The sequence below is a fragment of the Colossoma macropomum genome, unplaced genomic scaffold, assembly GCF_904425465.1.
Source record: "Colossoma macropomum unplaced genomic scaffold, Colossoma_macropomum, whole genome shotgun sequence".
Lineage (NCBI taxonomy): Eukaryota > Metazoa > Chordata > Actinopteri > Characiformes > Serrasalmidae > Colossoma > Colossoma macropomum.
The window spans coordinates 28,723,989-28,747,628 of record NW_023494785.1 but is presented as its reverse complement, the minus strand read 5'-3'; the positions used below and the strand labels follow the sequence as shown (position 1 = coordinate 28,747,628).

General features: G+C 39.6%; 1 protein-coding gene across 1 annotated transcript in view; it reads right to left on the bottom strand.

Moving 5' to 3' along the window:
- Positions 1-17,047, bottom strand: part of lama1 (laminin, alpha 1) — a 55,816-nt gene extending 38,769 nt beyond the window's left edge. Inside the window, exons 1-6 of the mRNA XM_036589757.1 lie at positions 16,791-17,047; positions 11,061-11,231; positions 10,637-10,749; positions 2,378-2,620; positions 593-772; positions 137-226 (exon numbers count right to left, since the gene is read on the bottom strand). Coding sequence (XP_036445650.1) covers positions 137-226; positions 593-772; positions 2,378-2,620; positions 10,637-10,749; positions 11,061-11,231; positions 16,791-16,851 — 858 coding nt within the window. The 5' untranslated portion in view covers positions 16,852-17,047. The remainder of the gene's footprint in view (positions 1-136; positions 227-592; positions 773-2,377; positions 2,621-10,636; positions 10,750-11,060; positions 11,232-16,790) is intronic.
- Positions 17,048-23,640: the final 6,593 nt, after the last annotated feature.

Genomic DNA, 23,640 nt, shown 5'->3' with positions numbered 1-23,640 from the left:
CACTGAACAACATTAAACACGGGTGCCAACAATTAGCTTGACAGGGGTGGAATTTCACACTCATAATATAATCTCATTTGACTGACAGGTTGTGTTCAAATCTCTTGGCTGGGAACTGAAGAGTGTGTTCCGTTACCTTGGTAACAGGGTCCCAGGGGCAGCTCTGGGCGTGGCCATAGCAGATGCACATCCCGCCCACTGAGATGTCCTTGAGTGAATAGTAATACTAAAGACAGAAGAGAGTATGCAAGAGAGGCCAGCATTACAAAAGAAAACGCTTGACCTTGCTTGGTTCATTCACAGAGTATAATGTAAAGCTTTAAAAATAAACACTCAAATTTTACTCCATCCAGATTACTACATCTGTTTTCTGAAAAACAAATCGTGTTGCAAAATAAAGCTTAGCTAGCAGCCAACACAATCAAAAATATCTGAGAACATAGTCATTATATAATCATTACACAATCAAAAGTCAGAAGGCAAATAAACAATAAGCTTGTATATTAATGTTAAATTACTAATATTATTAATAATGTTAATTAAATATCTGTATGAAGTCAGCACTGCCACTGAAAGTGGAAGTTTGGTATACCCGGCGGGTGACAATGGGGTCCACGTCTTTGGGGTCGCGGTAGCTGAGGGTCATGAGGTCAGCATTAAGTGTGCGAATGCGTTGCAGGCGCAGGCGGATAAAGCGGGCGGATGTGAACTCCAGCAGCTCAGGGGTCAGGTCATCAGCACCTGGTCGGCCGTTTATCAGAGATGTGTGGATCTGAGCAGAAGAAGAAATAGAGCTGTAACAACCCAGCACACCAACACAGCTGCTACGGATATCAGGCCTGTGTGGGCCTTAAAGTGCCAGCAAACCATTTCTGTGTTTGGAATGCTCACCACATATTTTCACATAATTCACATGTAATAACTAAACCAGACTAAAAGACGACTAACATGAAAGTTTAAAATATTTCACATTGCTTTAAAAAAATGAATAAATATTTCAGCAGTTTTTGGCAGCAAGGTGAAAACTTTAAACAACTGTCATCGATTTGATAATGATGTGATGATGTTGTTGATAACCTTGTATGTAATAGACTCTACCATTAAAAAGTTAGGAATCAGTTTTTTCAATAAAATAAATTTGTTGCAGAAACATTTCAACAGGTTTCGACTAATGTGTAGGAAGCTGTAAAAAAAGGGAAGAAACGTTAGATGTGTCCAGAATGATGAACAGAGCTGAAGATGATTCCATAATTACAGAGGAAGCTGTAAAACACTGAGCCTGAACTTAGAATAAAACTACATCCAGAACACGTTATATTTGAAAGTGGTGGTCTTTACACTGGTAGCCAGTGTAACGATTTAAAAATGTGATGTGTTCTTTTCTTTCACTCCTTGTGAGAACTCTGACAGCTGCATTTTGAATCAACTGAAGCAGTCTGGTTGTCTTTTTGGGAGTCCAAGTAAATCTAAGTATTATCTGCATAGCCAGGGTAAGATACCCCCTAGTCTTATAGGATTTGGTCAAGAGGAAGCATGTATAAATTAAATAAGAGTGGCCCAAGAATCAAGCCTTGGGGCACACCACAGGTCACTGGCATGCTCTCAGAAACATTATTTTCTATTTCAACAAAATAACAGCAATTATTAGCATGACAAACTTTTTAATGATAGTATACGCCACTAAACTGGGCACTACCAGATTTAAATATCCAAACACCACAACAACGATTTATATTCTAACATGTAAAGCTTGATATTGAGTCAGTGGAGCAGTGCTTGTTTCAGTGGCTCAGTGGGTTTAGAACTGGACCAGGCACACTGAGAAAGCATTGTTCATTGTTCCATAGCCGACTCAGATCCTCTAGACTGGACTACTGCCAGACTAGCACTCACTGCATGGATCCCCCCAAATTGCCCCCCCACAGCACTTTCCCATTCACAAAATAACATTCTCCATAAACAGAACCATCTGAGCTGACTGGGTTTTCAAACCATCAGAAGATAAGTCTTAAAAGCAGAATAGCAACACATTCAACAGACCTACAACTACAATTTCACAACACCGCTGCCAGAGCACATATCGACAAGCAGAACCTTACTCAACTCTGGTTCTAGAAAGTCAAAGTCCAGCACAGTTTGATGATTTACTCCACTCTGATTCTAGAAAGTCAAAGTCCAGCACAGTTTGATGATTTCCCTTCTTAAAAAACCTGATTCAGCTCCTCGGTTATTTACCAGGTTTAGCAAACACCAAACGATGCTGAACTAAAGCTCTCATTAGCTGGAGCTGAGTATCCTGCCATGGTGACTGCTACAGCAATATGAGAAGAAGTGGTCGGTTTATATAAAGAAAAAAAGAATTTTGTGAGTTGCTCACCTCTCCATGTTCCAGAGGCACCAAGCGGGAGTAGTAGGAGGTGCAGATGACCTCTTCGTCTCTCTTATAGGTGGGAGGGCCAATGCGGGGGGTGATGTTGTAGCGGGTCAGGCACTCCGTGTCACTGATGGCATAGTACTGCCAGGGATGAAAACTGATGCCATCTAGAGAACGTTCCAAAATCCAGTTTCCTGGACGTGGAGAGTTAGCTGCCTTAATGATGACATAAGCTACCTGGAACACCTGTTATAAAAAGAGCAAAGGCACATTTCAGCCACAAGCCTTCAGAACTTGACCAGTTCAAGACCAGTTATTTCAGTATTGTTAAGATATAAGATATTATATCCAATATTGTATATATTAAAGGGGAATTCCTCTGATTTTTCACCTTGTCTACATAAGTAAATGATTAAGATGTAAGCAAAGTCATTCAGAGTGGTTTGATGTGAAATGCTCTGTTCAGAGAAACTGATTCAGAATTGCTCACAGCGGTAGTAATGGAGCAGAGATCTGAAGAGTTTTATGCCTCACAAGAAGTTATTATGTGAAACGGTTATGAATACACTGCCTGATGCCTTATTCACTTTTTTACAATAGTTTTAAGGTTTTGGCCTCAAAACTTATTATTTAAACTGTATTCATGGCAGAGGGGAACATGCAGCAGATATAAGACAAAACAGAAACTAAAAAAAGCTGAATTTGTCAGACCAACATTACACATAAAGCTCAGGAGACATGTGAAGGTTTACTTGTGGTTCTGACAGTAAGTATAATGGATATTTCTGTCACACCACTGTAATTAAATCAGAGTTTCTCTACAGCATTTCAAATCAAAGCACTCTGAATGACTTAAAATTTTAAACACTGAATTACGCAGAATTTCTTAAAATTGGTGGAATTCCCCTTTAAGACGTATGTGTAGTTAATAATAATTTTGCCACCTCTTTCCTCACAGCACAGACTGTTTTTTGCTGTCTTGCTTTTGTGACTGTGCGAGCTGACAGTACGACACTTCACTGAGCTGCTAGTGAGATGCAGAGTCTCTTTTCGTGAAAGTTCCTTGCTTTCTGAACATGGTTCTCTTTCTGTCTATCTGTCTTTTTCTGGCTTGTATCTCTCCACTAACTTGCACCTCAGTGTCTCTTTTGTTCATTCTGCCGACCTTGCAAAGGCAGATCTTCTCTGTCTTCCTCTCTCATCTGTCTCTCTTCTTTTCACTCCAAGTCTCTCCAACCCCTCACACAGAACAGGTTCCGACAGGCTCTCTGAACAAAACCCTTCTTTCATGACACCCCCTTCCCCAAAACCCCTGATGGGAAATCCAGGCCTAGTCCCTAACCTGCTTCTCATTTCTCCTCAAAGTCTTCAAAACCTACTTCAGATGTGAACAGTAACTTTTCACATTGGCTTCCTTGACCCTTAGAATTCAAGAGCTGTTACTCTGATTTTTTTTCTACCAATAAATAAATAAGTTGCACAATTAATTACATTATTAATTGATTTACATTCTGTATTGAAAGAACTGAGTTTGTACTTTTTTCCATTTGTTTTAATGTCAAGAAATTACAAAATGTTGGCAAAAAAGTTCAAAAGTCTGGAATCACTGTTTAAAAGTTTGAAAACAATGTTTGAAATCAACTGCAGACAAGACAAGCATATAAATTGATTCTAATATGTTGGTCCCATGCAACCTTACAACTTTCACATAATTAGCAGAAAGCTGTAAATAAAACTTAAGAAAACATAGATATGCCCAGCATAATGAACAGAGCCATAGAAGATTCTAAAATGACTGAAAAAGATGCATAATACTGGGAATTAAGAAATTATAACATTAATAAAATTAATCAGATTTCAAACGTGGAGACAAAAATGGAAATTGAGGCAGTTAACACAAAAAAATGAAAATTGAAACACTGAATAAAAACAGTGTGTGGCAAATAGCTTGATACATTTAAGTTGACGTAGCATAAATTGTTGTTGGGTATGAAATTACACCAATTATTAATGTTGGAAAAGATTCCTAACTTTTTAATTCTTTCTGTACTGTATACACAACAACTTTTCATTATATTCATAGTATAATAAAACATTCTCCTCTTCTAATTACGAACACAGCAGTGTTATTGATTAAATGCACATACCTGGACTTAATACTTATCTTTCGTTTCAATGAGTTACTAGTGAGAAATCATTTTTGAACCATAACATGCTTTTGTCATCAATGAACTTGATAGATGCGAGTTATAAGAGTAAAAAGGCCACAACCCACTAACAAGCCTTCCAGACATCCAGCAGGGATTACACAGTTTAATTGGCATGGGGGTTTCCCCTCCCCAAAGTCTGGGAGAGTCCAAGCCCCTATGCTGACCTCAGGAATGCACCAACGGGGGCTCGAGCTGTGCTAGCCAGATACTTTGGACTGACTGTTTTAGGATGAAAACGCAGGCTTCAAAGTTCGCAGTGGGCTTTCAACACCCGCTCTGCATCACGATTGTGTTTCATCCTTACCTCCATTTGCCCTTTGCTTTGATACCCTGGTGGTCTTGGAGCCCCGTGTTTGCTGGCAACTTAGCAATGTCAAGGTGATGAGACAAACAAACATAGTAACCCCCTCAGCCAAGTCAATACTGTTTTCCTGTCTCTCGGGGCAGAATGTGGATGGAAAGAGCACTCTGAGGGACTTCCGTCAGATAAATGTGTAAGAAAGTAGGCATGTTAACTACACACTTATCTTCACATTTGATCTGAAGCCACAAGGTTTCCAGACCCCTGTCGTGACAAGATGTCTGAAGACTCTCACAAAGTAGAAATCAAAGGAGTGGGTAACGTTCTATTAGAGGGTACTTTTCAAGTTCAGTTCCTAAACCAACAATCTCTGACTTGTTTAATGACTTTTATATGTATATGGTAATCATATGTTGGCTTTACTGACATATCAGAATGTGGTTGCTATGGGAAATAACACAGATCAGGTCAAAGGTACCAGCTACTGGAATGAGAAATTAAACCATTAAAAATGTGAAATGCTTAAAAATTTACGGATAAATAAAAGTGTTTATAAAGTTTAAAGCTGAGCATTATTGTTTTTTGTGATTAATTTTTTAGCAGTTTTTAACAGATATCATGGTGTAGTTTACATTCCTCAAATATGAATAGGTACAGTCAAAATTAGAGTAAAAAAAAGAAACAGATATAGACACTGTCACACCAATTGAGAAAAATAAGTATAGGGTTCTAATTAGCCTTGGCCATTTAAGGATTTAATAGGGATTTCAAGCACATCAGACAATGCGGAAAATGTACACTCCCAGAACTTGCTAATCTCACTGCAATCTTAAAACATACACAGAAATATGTGTATAGATAGAATTGGTGTTGCAAACAGCACAATAAGCCTGCCCATTTTATGTCTTAAGTATGGTGTGGAGTAGGCAGTGTGTACATTTAAAACAAATTAACTGCTGAGCAAGACTCTTTGAGGTCATAGTCAGGTTGGACCTTAACTGATCCCACATACGGAATCCAAGCTGGTACAGTTCCAATTCCCAATTACATGTTATTTTTAATGAACAATTAGATTTATCTAATATAGAGTTGTATACATGTGTTACTAATTACTGTTTACAAACCTGGGGATTAAACCATTCAGACATCAGGTGTGGAAAAAAGCTTAGCTTAATCTTAAGAAAACTATGTGAAAAAGATCACAACTGCAAAAATACGTTCAATCAAGCTATATTCAGAAGGCCGTCTCTGAATGAGGCTGTTGTTACTCTGATTGTATATTTCACAATGGCATCATTGGCCACTGACTCTGATAAAGAGCAACTTCACCTTGAGCAATAAAACATTTTGTCTACAAAAACAAGATACATTCAAGGGCACTTTGTTCTTCTCCAAGGTAAATGGATAAAACGTGCAAACCAAAAGGAATCAACGCCATGCTGTACTGGCAGACCCAGAAGAGCCCAAAGCAAACAGTTCTCTATCACGGAAAGGTGTGACAAATTAGCTAGCTCATTTGGTGACACTGGCCATAGAATCCCTTAACCAGGGAGCCAAGCACTTGATCCAATTAACAGCACCAGGCCAAACAAACAGAAGAGGAAGCCATTTGGGGGTCTCTCATCCTGTTAGGCCCCCCATGTTACAGTCCACTGTAAACACACATTCTCTGCTGTCCAAACACCTACAGAGAGATCAGACCAGCTGTGTTGGCCCTCACAGACACATACCAACAACCTGTTCCCCACACTCTTCAAAATGAGGCCGTTCTCGTGAGGGCTGTGAACGCAGCGCATTAACACGAACCCCACAGGTGACTACTTAACAATAACGCTGTTGGCTAGGCTCCCAGCCTGAGTCTCATCATGTGAGGGATATATGCAAATGTTTTTAACAGTTAAACCCAACTTGGTTGCAGATAATTGTATAAAATGATTCTAATACGTTCATCCTGTGCAAATAAACAGGTTTCAAATAACTGCTAGGAAGCTGTAAATAAAATGTAGAAATATTAGATGTGTCTAAAAGGATGAACAGAGCCATACAACATTCTAAAATGTCTTAGAAAGCTGAATACCATTGAAAATGAAGTTATAATAAAATTAATATTGACAATTTAACATATTTTACAAGTGGAGATCAAATCACAAGGCACATAACTTGACCCAATGTTATACATGTAGATAATTGCAGCGTTTTATATATAATTTAATAGCTTAGTTCACAGATCCTTGAAATACTGAATAAAATATTTTAACATAGCTTTTGCAAAAACTGTGTAAAATTTATATGTATACTGTATCATTTCTTACTGAATATAAAACTACCAAAATTATTAGTATGGCAAGTCACTCTGAGGTATTAAACGCTAATATACCTTGAACACTCTCTAAAGGAAATTGTGCAGGACATGCTGCAAGAACTACCATAAGACATGGCTTAGTTTGAAAAAGCCCAAGGCAGTGAAAGCTCATGTTATGGAGAGCAAATGCGCTTTTTACCTCATTAGGAACTGATTTATCAGTAGCTTATCAAGCCAAAGTGTTTACAGTTTACACAAGCATCGAGTTACCAAGCTGCATTTATCTGAACTGAATAATTAACCATTCACTTGCTCCAGGTGCTACTATATTTGGTTTCTCGTGCTGCTTCTGCTAATCCTCTATGCATGCCCCCCAGGCCCCCGGGTCTTGGTCTGGCCTCTGTGACGCTGGCCTGCTTTGTCCTGGCCTGTATTGTGTCCATCCCCCCTCTGAACACCCTTCCCCCGCTCTCCTCAACTCAGACAAAAGCCTGACTCATCTTTACCCCAGATTAGCAAAATGCCTGTGGCTAAACGCATCTTTTTATGTGGTTGGACTGAGCCTTAAATTCCAGCTCTGGAACTGTGATTCCAAACCTACGTTTGCAGTTTCTTAGCTGTAATGTTGAATCTAGCTATAGATGAGGTAGCACAGAAGTGAAAAGGGGCACTGTGCATGAGGGAAGACATGACAAGCTGCTCACTGACTCACTGTTTGTCCTGCCATCATAGTAGACGCTTTTCATTTTACTTTACCCCAAGCTACTTATTCTTATCACTGCTTTTAGCATAGTATTGCATCCATATGAGCTATGAGTTAAGATGAAGAGGCAAATTTATAGGCTACCAAGTGTACAAATGTATGTTCCCACATGCACACATACCATAACAGATCATTTCTAGCTCACATCAAAGTCCACTGGAATCAGTGAGCGGTTTAGCACATAATGCATGGCTTTACATAGGCTGTTGTGCCTAGTACTGGCCGGAATGCATTTTGCCATAATGAGATTAGTATCATATATAATTAAAAAATGTCCTGTGGTCTCACAGGCAATCCATTACCTGTGAAATAATATACACATAAAGTATAACTGCTTGCGATGCAACTTCACATTAGGCCTATATTTATTATAGCCCAGTAGCAACTAAAGGGGAACTCCACCGATTTTTCAAAAATTTTACATAATTACATTCCTAAGTCATTCAGAGTGATTTGGTGTGAAATGCTCCATTCTAGAGAAACATGTCAAGTCAGAACTGTTCACAATGGTGGTTAAAGGAACCAGATGTCTGAAGAGTTTATTGAAAGCTCTGAAAGCTCCATCACAGAAAGTTATTACATGAAATGGTTCAGATATATGTTGCCTGGTGCCTGAGGACAGAGGACATGTGTAGGCTCACTGGCAGTTTTGGATAGTAAATAAAATGGCTATATTTGTGTTGTGGACATTGTGACTTCTGGTTACTATCACCACCACTGTAAAGAAATCTGAGTCTGTAAGTGTCTCTACAATTAATCACTTACATCAAACCACTCTGAATGACTCTGTTTACATCGCAAGCACTAAATTATTCATAAAATCAGAAAAAAAATTGTGGAATTCCCCTTTAAAAGGTAAAAGCAGTGAAGTGCATTTGGACTGTGTAACTGTAAATCTGCAATTCCTAGTTCTTTTTACTGATGTCTTACAGCAATGCATTAGCCTTGTCTCTAGTCTCTGGCTCTCTGAGGTCACTGATGTATGTAGGAACACTTCTATATAGGCTGTTGCAGCAGAAACCTGTTATGGAGAGATTAAACCACAGCAGTTCACAAATCCAAGCAAACTGTGATTACTCTCACTTCGGCTTCTCACTCCTTTTATGCAGAAGAGCAAATAAAGCAGCAGCCTTGCTCAAGCATACACCAGCTTGCTAATATCTAAGTCGTGAGAGCTAAGTTTAGAGTGATGTGCTCTAATTGGAGTTCCATTGCCCATCAGTTGCTCAACTAAGGATCAGTTCACAGGAAGCAATACTGCTTGGAGAAACTGTCAGAGCATGCGTGTAGGTACAGGTTGGTTTGGGGTTTCAAATTTATCACTACCACTCGGGACTGATAGGTAGGGATGTGCATTCCAATTAATTTTGATACTCGAGTGTCTGTGAGAGTTCATGAACAGACACCCGGAAAAAAATACAAGGAAAAAACAACAACAAAAAAAATGAAAAAAGGGATTTCAGCTAAAATAGAGCAATGTGCCTACATATAGCTTGCCAGAGAAGTATATTTTCACTGTTTCTAACATCAACCTAGTCTATTCAGTGAAAAAAGTACCTACTGGGTCTCAAAATCAGGTCAGGCACAGGTTGCGTTTGGGCTTTAATTTCATGCCTGTGCAGGCCTCCTTTTCCAACATAGCTACATAGAGAGGTGTTACTGCTCACTTAAAAGTATAATCTCTCTCAATTAGTAGTAGCAAACAAATAATGTGTCAAATAATTGCAATTATCCATTCTTTCAAGAACACAGCACTATGCCTTAGCTGCATGAACAGAAAGCCTGTAAGTAATATAAGAGTGAAAACCATTTGACTCATTTTGACTGTGGGAACAGGAACAGTTCTGGCTGACGGCACTTAGCAGCACGTTCTAAAATGATATTGGCTTTGGCAAGCTTAGAGCCTCCTGGCCTTGAACCAACACACAGGCTTTGAATACAGTATCAGATAAAATACTGAAATACCAAAAGATGTGATTCACCTCGTGGTGTCTAGCTTAGTTTTTAGCCTAAAAATCTATGGCCTCTAGCTCTACTCAAACCCTGCCATACAGCAGCCCATTGAAACTTGGTCTGACTGAGAGAAGATTTAAAATAACGCCCTGAGCCTCACATGAGCATATGCAGACAGCATTATGAGGTAAGGTAATGGATCTGGTGAGTGGCTGTAAATCTACAGGGCTGCAGCAGCAGGTGTGCTCATGGCCGTAAGGTAAGCTAACGGGTCTAATGCAGCTGCTGAAAGTCAGCCGTTTATGATGAGGAGGAGGAAACAGACTGTTGTGCATTTCCTGCCCCGGGGTCTGATTTTGGCAGAGCCCTTCTAGGACTGTAGCCGCTGACAGCTTGTTTAGAAGTTGATATGGCAGTGTTGGTGAAGACGACACTGAACGCTGTGGGGATCAGGCTGACCATAGCAGTCTTGTGGTATTTACAGCTTTACGTAACAAAGTGCAAGAGCAGACCCTGATCTTCAGTAGCCTTTGAATACAATGAATGGAATAATCACTTCTACAGGAACGATGACTGAGAGGAACCGGATGGAACGTCAGCCACACATATGTTAAATCTGACTCTATCTTCAGATGAGTTCATAAGCTGTTGGCATGCTTGCCAAGTCACGTATGTCATGCATCCTACATATTTGTGGATAACCCTATAGTCTGGTATGTAGTTGTGGCTGTACCTGTCGTAAATCCAGTGTGATGGTGACCCAGTGGAACTGACGGCCATTCTTGATGCTCGGACTCTGCCACCATTGATTGGTGCCATCAATAGCATTGGTGATGGGATGTCTCTCTGTTTGAACAGAAACATGCTTTACTGTAACAAAAAATGTGAGAAACAGCATCCTTGACAGGAAAATTCAGTTATGAATGCTTTTGAAGTAGCACAATCCATCAGTCCATAAAAATGACTAGTGTCAGAAATGTTCTACTGTTTAAGTGGAATGATCTTGACATGCAATAAATCGAGTACTGAACTAGGCTCTGAAGAGATCACGGCTCAGGCCTGTGACTCAGACGCCCTGTCGGTAAGACATAAATCACATGTCTGGTAAAGTCTGGAGACTAAATGCCTCAGATCAGAGACACTCTAGGAGGCTGCACCTTTGGGGTTAGCACTGTTAGCATCACACGTCCGGCACTGAGGGTTACGAATGCGTCTTCCAGGAACATGCTCCACTAGCTTGCAGTACATCTCAGGAAGAGGGTCTCCACATGTGGCGTTGGTTGTGATTTCAGCATTGCTGGCCAAGTTCAGAATTGCAGGAAAGAGACCTAGAGCATCAGAAGAGAAAATGAAGTGCTGTTAGCTTATATGGCCAGGATTTTGAATGTGTAGAGCTCAAATATCAGCAAAGGGCTATTGACACTTTTTTTTATATGGAAAAAATATAACGTCACAATACTTCAAGACTTTTTCACAATGAACAATATGCATCACAATATTTTGAGTTTTTTTTCTGAGGTTTGATAAGTTGGAACAGACAAAGAAGAACCAGCAGTGACATTTAAAAAGACTAATAAAAACTATGAATACAATGATTTTTATTCAGTGTTTCACACACTGCACTGCAGTAATAGTCACTAAACTGTTCAGTTGGCCAGTTTACTGCCAATATCCAGGCAAGTTTACTGTGATGTGACAATTTATCACAATAACCATGAATACTGTCTTATCAACCCTCCCTACTTTTTAACTAAACATCTCCTTTGACACCCACATTCTTGTTCACCATGCTTCCCTCCCACTGACAAATTAAGACAATGAACAATGTCTATAGGAGAAAAAGAACCAGGGCATCATGAACAAATCTTTAAACTTTTACAATGCATTACCCTGACATCCAGTAATTCAGCAGTTCTAATTGGAAACAGCCTTCTCTCAGCATCAGTCAGCACACATCCTCTACTTTCCAATTTTCTCCCCTCCTCCCTCCCTCCACAGGGCCTGTCTTTGAAGAGTGACCCCCGGCATCCGCCCACGCGTTTGCACACAGCCATTGATGGCCCAAATGACTATGTCTTGGGCAATTGACAATGGCAGCCATCTATTCATGTGAGCGAGCCTTTTTGGTGTCTGGAGATAACCCCCATCCCTTTCTAGTCCTGACCACTCATTACTGCAAGCAAAGACCACTGGCTTAAATAAGAGGGACTCATACACTGGCACTGCTTTCGTCCAGCGAGTCACGTGCATTTAAAGGGGATTTTAGCACACGCTGGCCACATTGTTCAAAACAACATTAAGGAAGCTAAGACCACTGAGCTTAAGGAAGTGGTGAACTGTTATAACTCAGTGGCAGCTTTTACATCCATCCCTCTGAAGCAGTTGGCACATGGGCAGAGCACCAGCTACACGCTTAAAGCAAAGACAAAGGCTCAGACGTTCACCTTAGTTTGAACTAAACACATAAAGGGGGGATCCATCACTCGCACTGAACTTTGGACAGAGAGCTACAGAGCTCTATTTTTTTATCTCAGACACCAAAGAGCTTAGTCAGCAACAAAACTAGACTCTGAAAGCACAGCTGTAGAGTGGAGCAGACTTCAAAAGTCCCACAGATGAAGAGGGACTGCCCTGTATGCTGGAGCACAACTGGGCTGCTCTAATTTGCATGTCATAGGCAGACAATTTGGGGGCTGACCAGCGGCTTTTCTTTTCCTGTAAATATCCATTTATCTCGGTGAAAATGTAGTTATCAAAGGCTTTGAAGGGAATTTCAGCGATTTCTCCAAATGCCAGCATAATTAAATGGTTAAGATGTAAACAAAGTCATTCAGAGTGGTTGGATGTTAAATGCTGCTTTCTAGAGAAACTTACTGAGGCAGGATTGTTCACAGTGGTGGTAAGAGGAACCAGAAGTTCAACAGTTTTAAAACCTACTTTACATGAAATGGTCTTGAATACACTGCCTGAACATTGCTTTCCATTAGGCCTGAGAAAAGACTTTTGCTTTAAATATATATTTTTAAATCTATTTATGGCACAGGGGTACATGCAGAGCAGTGCAAGGCAAAATAGTCACCACTTCACATCAGACCACTCTGAATGACTTTGTACATTTTAATGAGTTAAGTAGCAATTGTAGAAAATCAGTGGAATTTCCCTTTCATTTGAGTTCTTTAGTAGTTTTACATTAATTCCACAATAACATCAAAGTAGACTGTAACAACAGTAAAAACCAGAGACTTAACCCAAAAAAGCTTGTTAAGTTAGCTCACACTGATTCTGAATGGAAATTTTAATTTGTTATTCAATGATGCTCGTGTGATTGTGCATGCATACACTGAGCTTTCAGCAGCTAAAATAAAAAAGTAGAAAAATATCCCAAACTGTATTCATCGTCATACCCACCACTTCCTCATTAGCGCTATTTTTAAGAAACCACTTTAAACAGTTCCCACAGATCCTAATTTACTGACCAAACAACTGCCCTTCCTAGAGGCTTTGTTTGGGACATTAGTTCAACTCAGTAAATTTTAACAGCCGCCAGTCCTGAACATGTTGTTTCAGCTGACCTATAGTTTAATTTACATCACATTCCTCTATACGGTTAGTATGGGTTCGACACCACTCATATACCACCACATTACGCTTGTGTTAAACTCAAGCTAAGCGAGATCCTTTTCATAAGAGATATTACAAGAGAGCAGATTATCACTGTTCGCTTATGGGGATGTCCACAACCAACAAAGAAAAACTATGAAAAGCTGACCTAAAGTCAGAGTAGAATACAGAGATGAGTCTATAGCCCCCTCACCCGCCCTCCCCACTCCACAGCCTATAGAGGCGAACGTTCTTCTGTGAGAAAACTGGGGTCAGGCTTCAGTGTGCAACAATGTTTGGACAACAGCATCCCCATGATTGACTGCTCTGGACCAAAGCGGCTCGCAAAGGTTAACTCATCACAGTGGCCTAGGATTACAGCGGCTAATTCTGTTGAGCTTTCAGTCATCTTTGGAATGTCACTTGTCTGTGAACATGAAAGTGCTTTTCAGCAGCTCAATACTTGATAAGATCTCTAACGGTCAGGTAAAACTGCAAACTAAGAAAATTAGTGAAAAGCTAGACACACAAAGGCAACACAGAACAGACTACAACAGCAAAGGCCTTACCTAACAGACTTTAATGATGTTTTTTTTTAAATCAAATTTTACCTAAGAGACTTTTAATGACAATTTTCTAATCAAATTTACTACATGTATATAGTACATTGATGTACACTATTAAAAAAAGCCAAAACAGGTTCACTGGTATAATTCCATTGAAGAACAACTTTTAACTGATGCCTCTTTAAAGAATCACTTTTTTGTAAATACTATGTGTGAGTGTGAAGAAATTTTGTCAAAATTTTATGAACCTTGATATAATAGCATATGAAGGTAAAAAAACTTTTTTTCATGAATCATACAGCCTTTATTTTTAAATGAGTCGAACATTTCTCCTGTTATTTTCATTCATGTGTCCTGTAGATAATGTAACATTCAATCTTAGAGTATTAAAGCAGCTGTAGGATGCATTTGTATTTGTGACATCACAAAAATGATTCAAAATTATTCAAATTACTGCTTATTCTAGGTAGATGGTCTGGATAAACTGGCGAGCCAATGATTTAAGAGTATCTACATACTACATCAAATTCTCTCATTCAAAAAGGTGAGAAAAATTCTGGTTTTGAATCAAACCAAGTCTAGATGTAATCAGCTGTAATGAGGCACCAATGGTGGATAATGTGATTCAATCAGTGTGAGCTGGTGTTAAACGTATCACTAGAGATGAAGTGTAGTCTAGATAAAGCCATCACGCACTAGCCTATTTAAATTAGACCTCAATCATCCCTTAATGAACTTTCTTTCCATTAAAGTGAATAAAAGGTACTGCCATGGGCTAAACACTCAGAAATTGAGCATTCAGGGTTTTTCACTCATCCGGACCATCTAAAGAACACGTATGCACACACTGGCTGAGCACTAATCTGAAGCAGACCACAGTCATGAGAAAAAAAGCTGGATTATCCTACAGCAGACAAGGCAGAGTAGTCACATTGCCTTTGGTGGCTTTGGGATCAAATATGGAATATATACTCAATAAGCCGCCGGGAATAGGAGGGCTTTGAGTAGCTCTAGATGAAAGTGGTGTCTATGATAACAGTATTCACTTCAAAGCACTCAACAGTTACCAGCCACTCTCACTGATCAGATCTGATAGCTGGTATTCAGTTTGGACTGTCTTTGTCTTTCTCTCTCTCTCTCTCTCTCTCTCTCTCTCTCTCTCTTACACACACAGGGGGGAAGAGCGCAAACGTACCACAGTTACAATCCTATTAGTCCTGTTGACCCCAGTGGTAGTCCATACATCATAACTACATTAGCTGCTGAGAAATCTCGTTAATGTGACAATGCTGATGGACGCAGGCCCGGCATGTTAACCTCCACTAATTTGATGCTGGGTCTCAGGGGGTTGGGTTCTTTGTTAGGAGACAGTAAAGCAGGCTCCACAGTTTATATGGTCCAGAGGTAATTGGAATGCATGCCAGAGCTTAATGGTAATTACACTGCTGAGATGAATAAACAGCAAAATGGACACTAAAAAGTGCAACGACCAGCCGGTTAGTAGTGCACTTCTCTTTGTGTGAATGTTTTTGAATAAAGTTTTTTTTTACACTGCATTCATTCATTCCATGAAATCAGCACAACAAAAAGTGCTTCAATGGCCACATGACAATGTGGCCTTGTGTCTTTGAGATGAGGACACCTCTGCATGTTGCCACTGCTGTTCTTTAGCACTGAGAGGCGTCAGCCATAACGACTCCCTCCCATTCAACAGTGTTCAGGAATTTATTTCATTGAATTTTGCCAGCTTTAGAAGCCAGAAAGAGGCTCCTGCAAACATGTTAAGGAGTTTTACTAAGTTTGGAGAAGCAGTTGATTATAATTATGGAAAACAAGGGGTACACAAAAGATTAAAAAGCCCACAGATATTAGGGGTTTAGGCCCATTCATTGTAATTGTGGGTATATAATTTTGAATATTGCCACTGAACTCTTCGACCTGGCTTTGAAACACTGCACATAGGGTCATCTATATGGTTCTTCAAGGGTTCCTTAGAAAAGGCAGTGGTTCTATTTAGAACCATGAGTTCTATTTTTTTGAAAGAGAAAATACTCTCTACTTTCTTTCTTTCTTTTCCATTTTCATTTTCCACTTCAGTACTTCTACTTTTAAGGATTTACAACATGTTTGCTGTATGTAGGGCCAGTTTCTCAGACCCAGATTAAGCCCAAACCTAGACTACTGGAATCTTTAAAGGCAAAACACTAGTTTCACTGCAATTAATCCAACGACAACATATGGTTCTATAAAGAATCATTTCATGCTTAAATGGCTCTTTGAATGGTGAAATGTTTCTTCAGATTGATGGAGAATGTGTTGTTTATGGTTCAATATAGAACCTTTTTTAAAAATGGTTCTCGATAGCACCAAAAATAGTTCTGCTATTGTTACATCAAGCTTCAAAAAGGCTCTATACAGAACCATATACAACATATTCTCCATCAATCTGAAGAACCATTTCACCATGCAAGGAGCCAGCATGGAATGCTTCTATATAGAACTACTGCCTTTACTGAAGAATCCTATTCTTTTCAAGACTGTAGGCCAAGTTATTGCCAGATACTTCTCTAAATTTTGCTCATATATGTGTATCCCACGTTTTAGTCACATCCACAGTCAAACCGATCATCTATTTAGAAATATTTCGCCCGGTTGGCTCCTGCAGTGAGGACACTGAGAGAAACTGCAGAGTCAAAAGTGGAAGAATTATTTCCAGCTCACCTCTTTGCTGGCACTCGGCGGAGGATGCCCACAGAAACAGCGCGGCCAGGACGAGCTTCATGTCTCCCACAGCTGCGATGGAGGAGCCCTAGAAACTGTGGGAAACTGGGTTTAAACTATAACACTTTCAGTCGTTTCTCTCAAAAATATTAACACACAGTCTCGTCTTTTCCCATGGCACGTAGTCAGCACGTCCCCTGTGTTCTCTCTCTTTCTCCCTCTCTCTCTCTCCCTCTCTCTCTCTCTCTCTCTCTCTCTCTCATTCAGCTCCAACTTTTGTCTCAACTTTTCATTCTGTCCCGCTACAAAGTGCCCGGCTGGGCTGTACCAATCTGCGAGAGTCCCGAGGGGGTGCAGTGCGCCCCCCCCCCTCCCGCAAATGGACTAATCCTCTACTAAAGCTTCTCTTTATTGATGTAGACCAGAGTGATCGCATTAACACATTAATGTCCATATGTGATAAATTCAGTTGCATTTGATCACGTGTTCTCTGAGCTCACCTGAGCATAAAACTGTACACATCATTCAAATGACTCAGAGCATGTGGTGAAAAGATGAAGTCATTAATTGGTATATAGTATTAAATTCAGTCTTTTGGTCATGGCATGATGACTCTAGTCTATGGGCTGTATTTGTGTTTTGTGAGAGTGTGTGCTGAGGGGGGAGAGAGGGCCTCAGAGCTATTAAAACTTGTTACAAATTCACAGCCTCCACTGAACTAAAGGAATGCTCTAATGTGCATGGTGCTCATCAACTGCCTACAGATTTGGAAGAAAGGCACCGCTCAAAATCTCTCAGACTGCAAAAATGTGCAACTTGTTCACAGTGTATAAAATGTGTGATTTATTTACAAATCGTGAAATCAGAATTCATGTCTGTTGAAAAAAAAATGTTTTTACTATATTTAAAAAAAAAACTTTAGTTTACTTATTTCTTTCTTTTTCATATCATTCTTTTTACTTTAGGGCTACTACTCATAAGGATTTACGACATGTTTGATGGCTGTAGGGCCAGTTTCCCAGACTTAAGTCTAAACCTAGACTATTGGGATTTTTAATGGTAAAACACTAGTGGTATTGCAATTTATTCCAAGAAAACCAACCCATAGTCTTTTGTTTGTTAAATGTAGTCACTGGGCCTCATTCACCAACCGTTCTTAAGAAGAAATTTCTTCTTAAAACCCACTTATGCAGTTTTCACGAATCTGATATTCACTACTGTTCTCTTATTTGTGATTTGTTCTTAGGTAAGAACAGAATCTACGCACACTCAAGAGCACAAAGGTGCGAACAGTTCGATGGTTTAAGAATGTGTCATGAATCTGATGTAGACTTTCCTTAGGACATTTCTCAAGAACAACGTTAAGAAAACCTTGTAGAATTGTACAATTTTTAACAATGTATATACAGCAAATGCATGTAAATAAGCAAATAAATAAATGTGTTTTTCCAGTGAACACTGAAAGACATTTGTGGATCTGTATATTATCTTTACTGATTAGTGTGTCAGCTTGCAGGATCTTTTTTCTATTTTTGTCTTTTCTTGATGTTCATCAAAGTCATTTCTGGTCAAGCTTCTGCTCTGCCTCCACCTAGTGGGCAAGTGATAGACCTGGTCGAGTGAGCAGCTTCTCATTTCTCACTTTGCACTTTTTCAATTTTTTGATTTCTTAGATAAATCATTTATAAGCTATTTTGTAAGAAAATATTCTCAGCTCAAAATGTGTATTATTCCAAGGCACAAAGAGAATATAGACAGAATGTAGATAAATCAAAGTACATAGATCAGTTCTTTGATAGTTTTGGGACAACTTATCCTTTATTATTAGGCCAAGGGTTTATATTAATCTTAACATCATTGCATGAATTGTAATATTCTTTTATTCGTGGTTTTGTAATTCATAGTTTAAGCCATTTGTTGTTTATAATAATCTCACGTTTTGACTTCTGCTGGAAAGCTGGATATTCCTGGAAAAGCTAGGTGAACAATCTGCCAAAGGTTCAGATGTTACAGCACCCAGTAACCAACAGGGGGCAGGCATGTGTCTCTAAACTATAGTCATGATGTTCCCATGTCATGATTTGATTTCAGCTGTCACAAGTTCTGCCAGACACATCTGGATCTGATGAATTGCGGCTGAGCTGACTGGCTCTGAGCTCCGGTCATTTAAAACCGTAGGATGGCTGAGAGTGTATTCTGTCATCCAGAAACTGCTTGTCCTCACTAAGGTCCTGTGAGTCTTTCTTTGGAATGTTAGCAACAGAAAATCACCACTGTCTCATGCACTAAGGCCCTCTTGTGGCTCCAGAGTAAACAACACTGAAGATACTTATCCCCCTGGAATGATAAACATGATAGGACTGAAAAAGGTTTCATTGTTACTGGGCTTTATTTAGCTTACAAAGGCTGTGTTTGCAAACATCTCATTCTTGACTTCCAAAAGACTTTTTTTGTTTTCATTCAGGGATGCAAATTTGATCTGAGACGTGGGGAGACCAGTGTCAGGAGGCTAGAGCCTACATATAACAATTCAGATGTAAAACTGTGTAAACATTGTGGGCCTATAATTACACATCATCATATTGACATATCATGCTTTATATTCAATATCAAAACACATAACAAATAATAAGATAAACAGAAATATGAGTACCATGCATTTTCTGCATGGAGACTCAGTTTTGTCACCAATTTCAATAGATTTTCTTATTTTCATTGTGTCACTAAAATTTGCCATTTTCTCTACATCTTTGTGGCAGCGGGGGCATGGTCAGGCACTGTCTGCAGAGGAGAGGCTTGGCCAGAGTGAGGACATGGACTGACTTACACCTGTGGGTAACTGTCTCTCTCCCTACTGATGCGAGCTTCTTTCCCCAGAAGAGACAGAGAGAGAGAGACCTGGGAGACAGTAATACTGGAGCAGAGACGAACAGAGCTTGAAGCTCCAGAGAGAGGAACAACTCTGAAGCCTGCAGTGCTGAAGAGTGATCAGCTCACAGCCTAGTGTTCTTTTGTTTTTGTTAATTTTGAGAAAAAGAATAAAAGATCTTTTACTTCTGTTTAAGTGGACTATCTTATATCTAGTCACCTCAGAAATATCTTCTAATGGTTTTGGGCCAGACATTATGTAAATAAAGGGTGATCTCTAATTTTTGCACAGTACTGTATGTTGTTTATATACATATAGACGTCTTAGGCATGTGCACCACTACTCCTTTAATGCTGTGATGAGAGATGAAACCTAAATAAAACAAATAGATTATACTGTACTTTTGATTCTACCTGTAAGAGCTCTTGAACTGCTAGTTGTGTAGTTGTAGTTAACATCTGCTACCAGACGTTTGCTTGCTCAGAATAGTGTTAAATCTATTAAAACATATCTACAGATGTTCAGCTTTGTTGGCGCATTTAGTTTATATACTGAAATAAATGTGATGGAAACTCTACAAAACTATGCAATTGAAGGAAAAGAGTAAAAAAGGAGAAATAGACATATTTTCTCATTGGCATTAAGGGTTAATACCGAATTAGCTCGGCACAGAACTATCCAACCATTTCAAACTTCTGATGTACGTGGTCCTTTTTTTGTTAAGCAACAGACGGGTAGCTTCCCTAATGCAGCAGCATTTGAGAGAAGAGCCTTTGCACTGGATGAAGGGCTAGTGTGAACAAGCCCAGTAATAGCTCTCTAAGCCAGCTCTCATACTTTACTGTGGGAACATCCATCTTTTCGTCTCGGACGTGAAATCGAGCCGTCCTCATTTCCTTCTATGTTGAGCTGTGCTTCAAACCTCAGAGCTCTAATGGAGGAGATGAAGTCGAACACGGGGTCTCTATTAGCAGCAGAAGCAGCTGAAGCCCATTTACAGATGCTTAAGGCTGGCAGTGTTCTCCCTCCTCTAGGAGGATCCAGGCCCACCTGGCAGAGCACCCTGGCCATTTGGATGTTCAGGGCAGTAATGGGCCCAGTCTCCAGCTGCTCCTCTGCATCTAACAGTGCCAGGCATGAGCATGGCTGTGGAATGCATCAGGAGCCAATGAATGACGGAGAACAGTCAATCAAAGCCAGGCACAGGAGACGAGAAAAATCATGAAAGTGATGAGAAGCTGCAGGTGACACATAATTGGGGAATAATCTGGGGAAGCAGCCAGAAAAGATTGTTGGAGAACACTGTATATGTGTGATAAATGGGGGATGGATGAATGGATTAATGGAGGGAACAGACAGATAACACACAGACATGTAGATAGATAGATAGATAGATAGATAGATAGACCAATAGGGCATATATATATATATATATATATATATATATATATATATATATATATATATATATATATATATATATATGCCCTTACAGATAACACTTACAGACTTACAGACTAATAATTTTCTCATTATTTTACAAAAAATATACCTTAGTAATTCTATCTAGTTGTAACAGGTTCATAAGGTTCTGAATCAGGTCTGTTAGAGTGGGACAATTCTAAATAATGCATTGATACATGAAGTGAACCCTTTGAACTCTAAGCTTATGATTCAGTTATTAATCTTAAGGCTCATTATTCGGTAACAAATGTGAATTATTCAGGAATTACTATGTAGGTTAGGTAGTTATGAGAGAAAAGACATGAAAATAGGCCCAAATATGGAGCCTTAGCGTTTAAGGAGTTAAAGAATAGTTATCTTTTTAATGCAATTGACACTACTTTCATACTGCCTGAACTAGTCACAGTTGTGTTTATGAGCATTTGCTGTTGGCTTATTCATAGCTACATTTACATTAACAGCATTTAGCAGACGCTCTTATCCAGAGCAACTTACAAAAAGTGCTTTGTCTATCTAGAGAAAGTATCTTTGCTAGTTACCAATAGGTTAGAGAGAAAGCCAGTCCTGAGCTCAGATACTGCTAGAAACAAAAAGTCACCATTTATACCCAGAGAAAAGGACACAGCAGTGCAATACAATACAATACAATACAATACAATTCAAAGCTACTTTGCACAGTTACTGGGAACCTGTTTTCTGATCAGTTACTGAGAGAACACTGATTTGGAAGCTGAAACTATGGGGTGCTCTGTAAGCAAGATGTGGTGGGCTTTGGGGTAAAGTGTGGTGAGTAGTTTTGCTGCAGAATTGCCCTAATGCATTGTGGAACCCAATTAACTGTGGCTGCAAATGGAAGCAGACTGAGAAAAGTAACACTTCATTCAGGCTGTGTTCAGGTGCAAGAATAGCTACATAAACCATCCCCCAAAAAACGCAAATGCTTGAAAATTAAACCAGGCACAGGGATTATGTCCAGTGTCCTGTTGCCTTCCACTTTTTGGTGGTGAAAGAGATTCTTGTCATGCTTCAGAGTTAGGGAGCCACAGCAGGCAGACACTTACATGCATACACTGACCTGCTGACATTCATCCACATATAGCTGCACTAATGTTGCAACACACTGACTGTGTAATGGCTCTTTCCGGCCTGCGTGTGTGTTGTTTGGCTTTCTTTCAGGTGCGATCTTGTTAGGCTGTGCAGCAGTGCTTCATCACGCGCCCGTGCTCTTGTCAGAAGCCTGATTGCTTTTTATTCCCAGCTGCTGTTTCAGCAGCCCAAACTTGATTTGGGTACTCTGTAACTGCATTAGCCGTCCGCCATGGCAATTCCTCCGCTCTCTCTCCTATTCAGGAGACATTACAAATAGCATCTTTATCCTGTGTAATAGTCTGTGTACTGATATCTTCCCATCTATTTATCATCCTGCTCCACTTCATCTCCAGATTATTTTTCTGTTTACTCCAAGCATTCCATTTTCTTCTTCCTGCTGTATAGAGAGCCCAATGAAGAAATTACAGTTCAGATATTAAATTTTCTCTGTGGAGCACAGATGCAGTACACAAAAGGCCTATCAGAGTTTTCAAGTAAATTAAACTAAGTGAAGTCAAAATGTGGCTTTTTTTCTACATTCCAGGGCAACTGGTGAAAATAAAGAAAGGTTTTCCCGTAATCAAATGCTTATAGTTCCTTTTGAATTGTCTCTTAGGTTTCACTTCAGATCAAATTCAGAGGAAAGTGACTAATGCAGGTTTTATGTGTGCCATCATTTGTTAAGGACAGTATTGGCATCCCTTAAATAAATAGCACAAGGCCCAGTATCAGGGGTTTGAATGTATTACATTGTGTTGGATGCATTTTAGAGATGTACTACATGTTGTGGGAAGAAAAACTAGCAGTTTCCTAAATGGGTCCATCTTCGGTGATTTGTTTTCTCCTAAATGTGTGGCTCCATTACAGATAAACAATGTGTTGCAACTGGAGTTAGATGACTCTGGACAGTAGCTTTATTTAATAGTAATTATAGAAACCTTTGAATTATCAGTACAGGCCTACATCAAGTCTATCACAAATCCCTTCCTTTACAATTTGCTTACTGGAAAATCAGTTGAGAATGTTCTAGTATGTGCCCCCACCCCAGTAGAATCCCTCAAGACTGTATGCTTTCCCACTCTTGTTCTCAATTGGTCAAGCAGTAAAATGTTTACAGATAGCACAGCCTGCTGAGCCTTGTCTCCAGCAGTGATGAATCTACCTACAGAAGAGAGGTGGCCCATCTTGTGTCATGGTGTGCGCACAACAGTCTACAGCTCAAAACGCTTGACACATTGGAAATGATGGTGGACTTCAGAAAACAGCCCTCTGCTTGTCTTCCACTGGAAATAAATGACACAGCTGTCAATGTTTGTGAGTCATTCAAGTTCCTGGTAACTACCATCTGCAACATTCTGAAGTTCTCAGCTGGGCTTTCTGCACCAATCTAGAAAGCTTATAATGTGTATGTGTGGTCTGACCCATTTC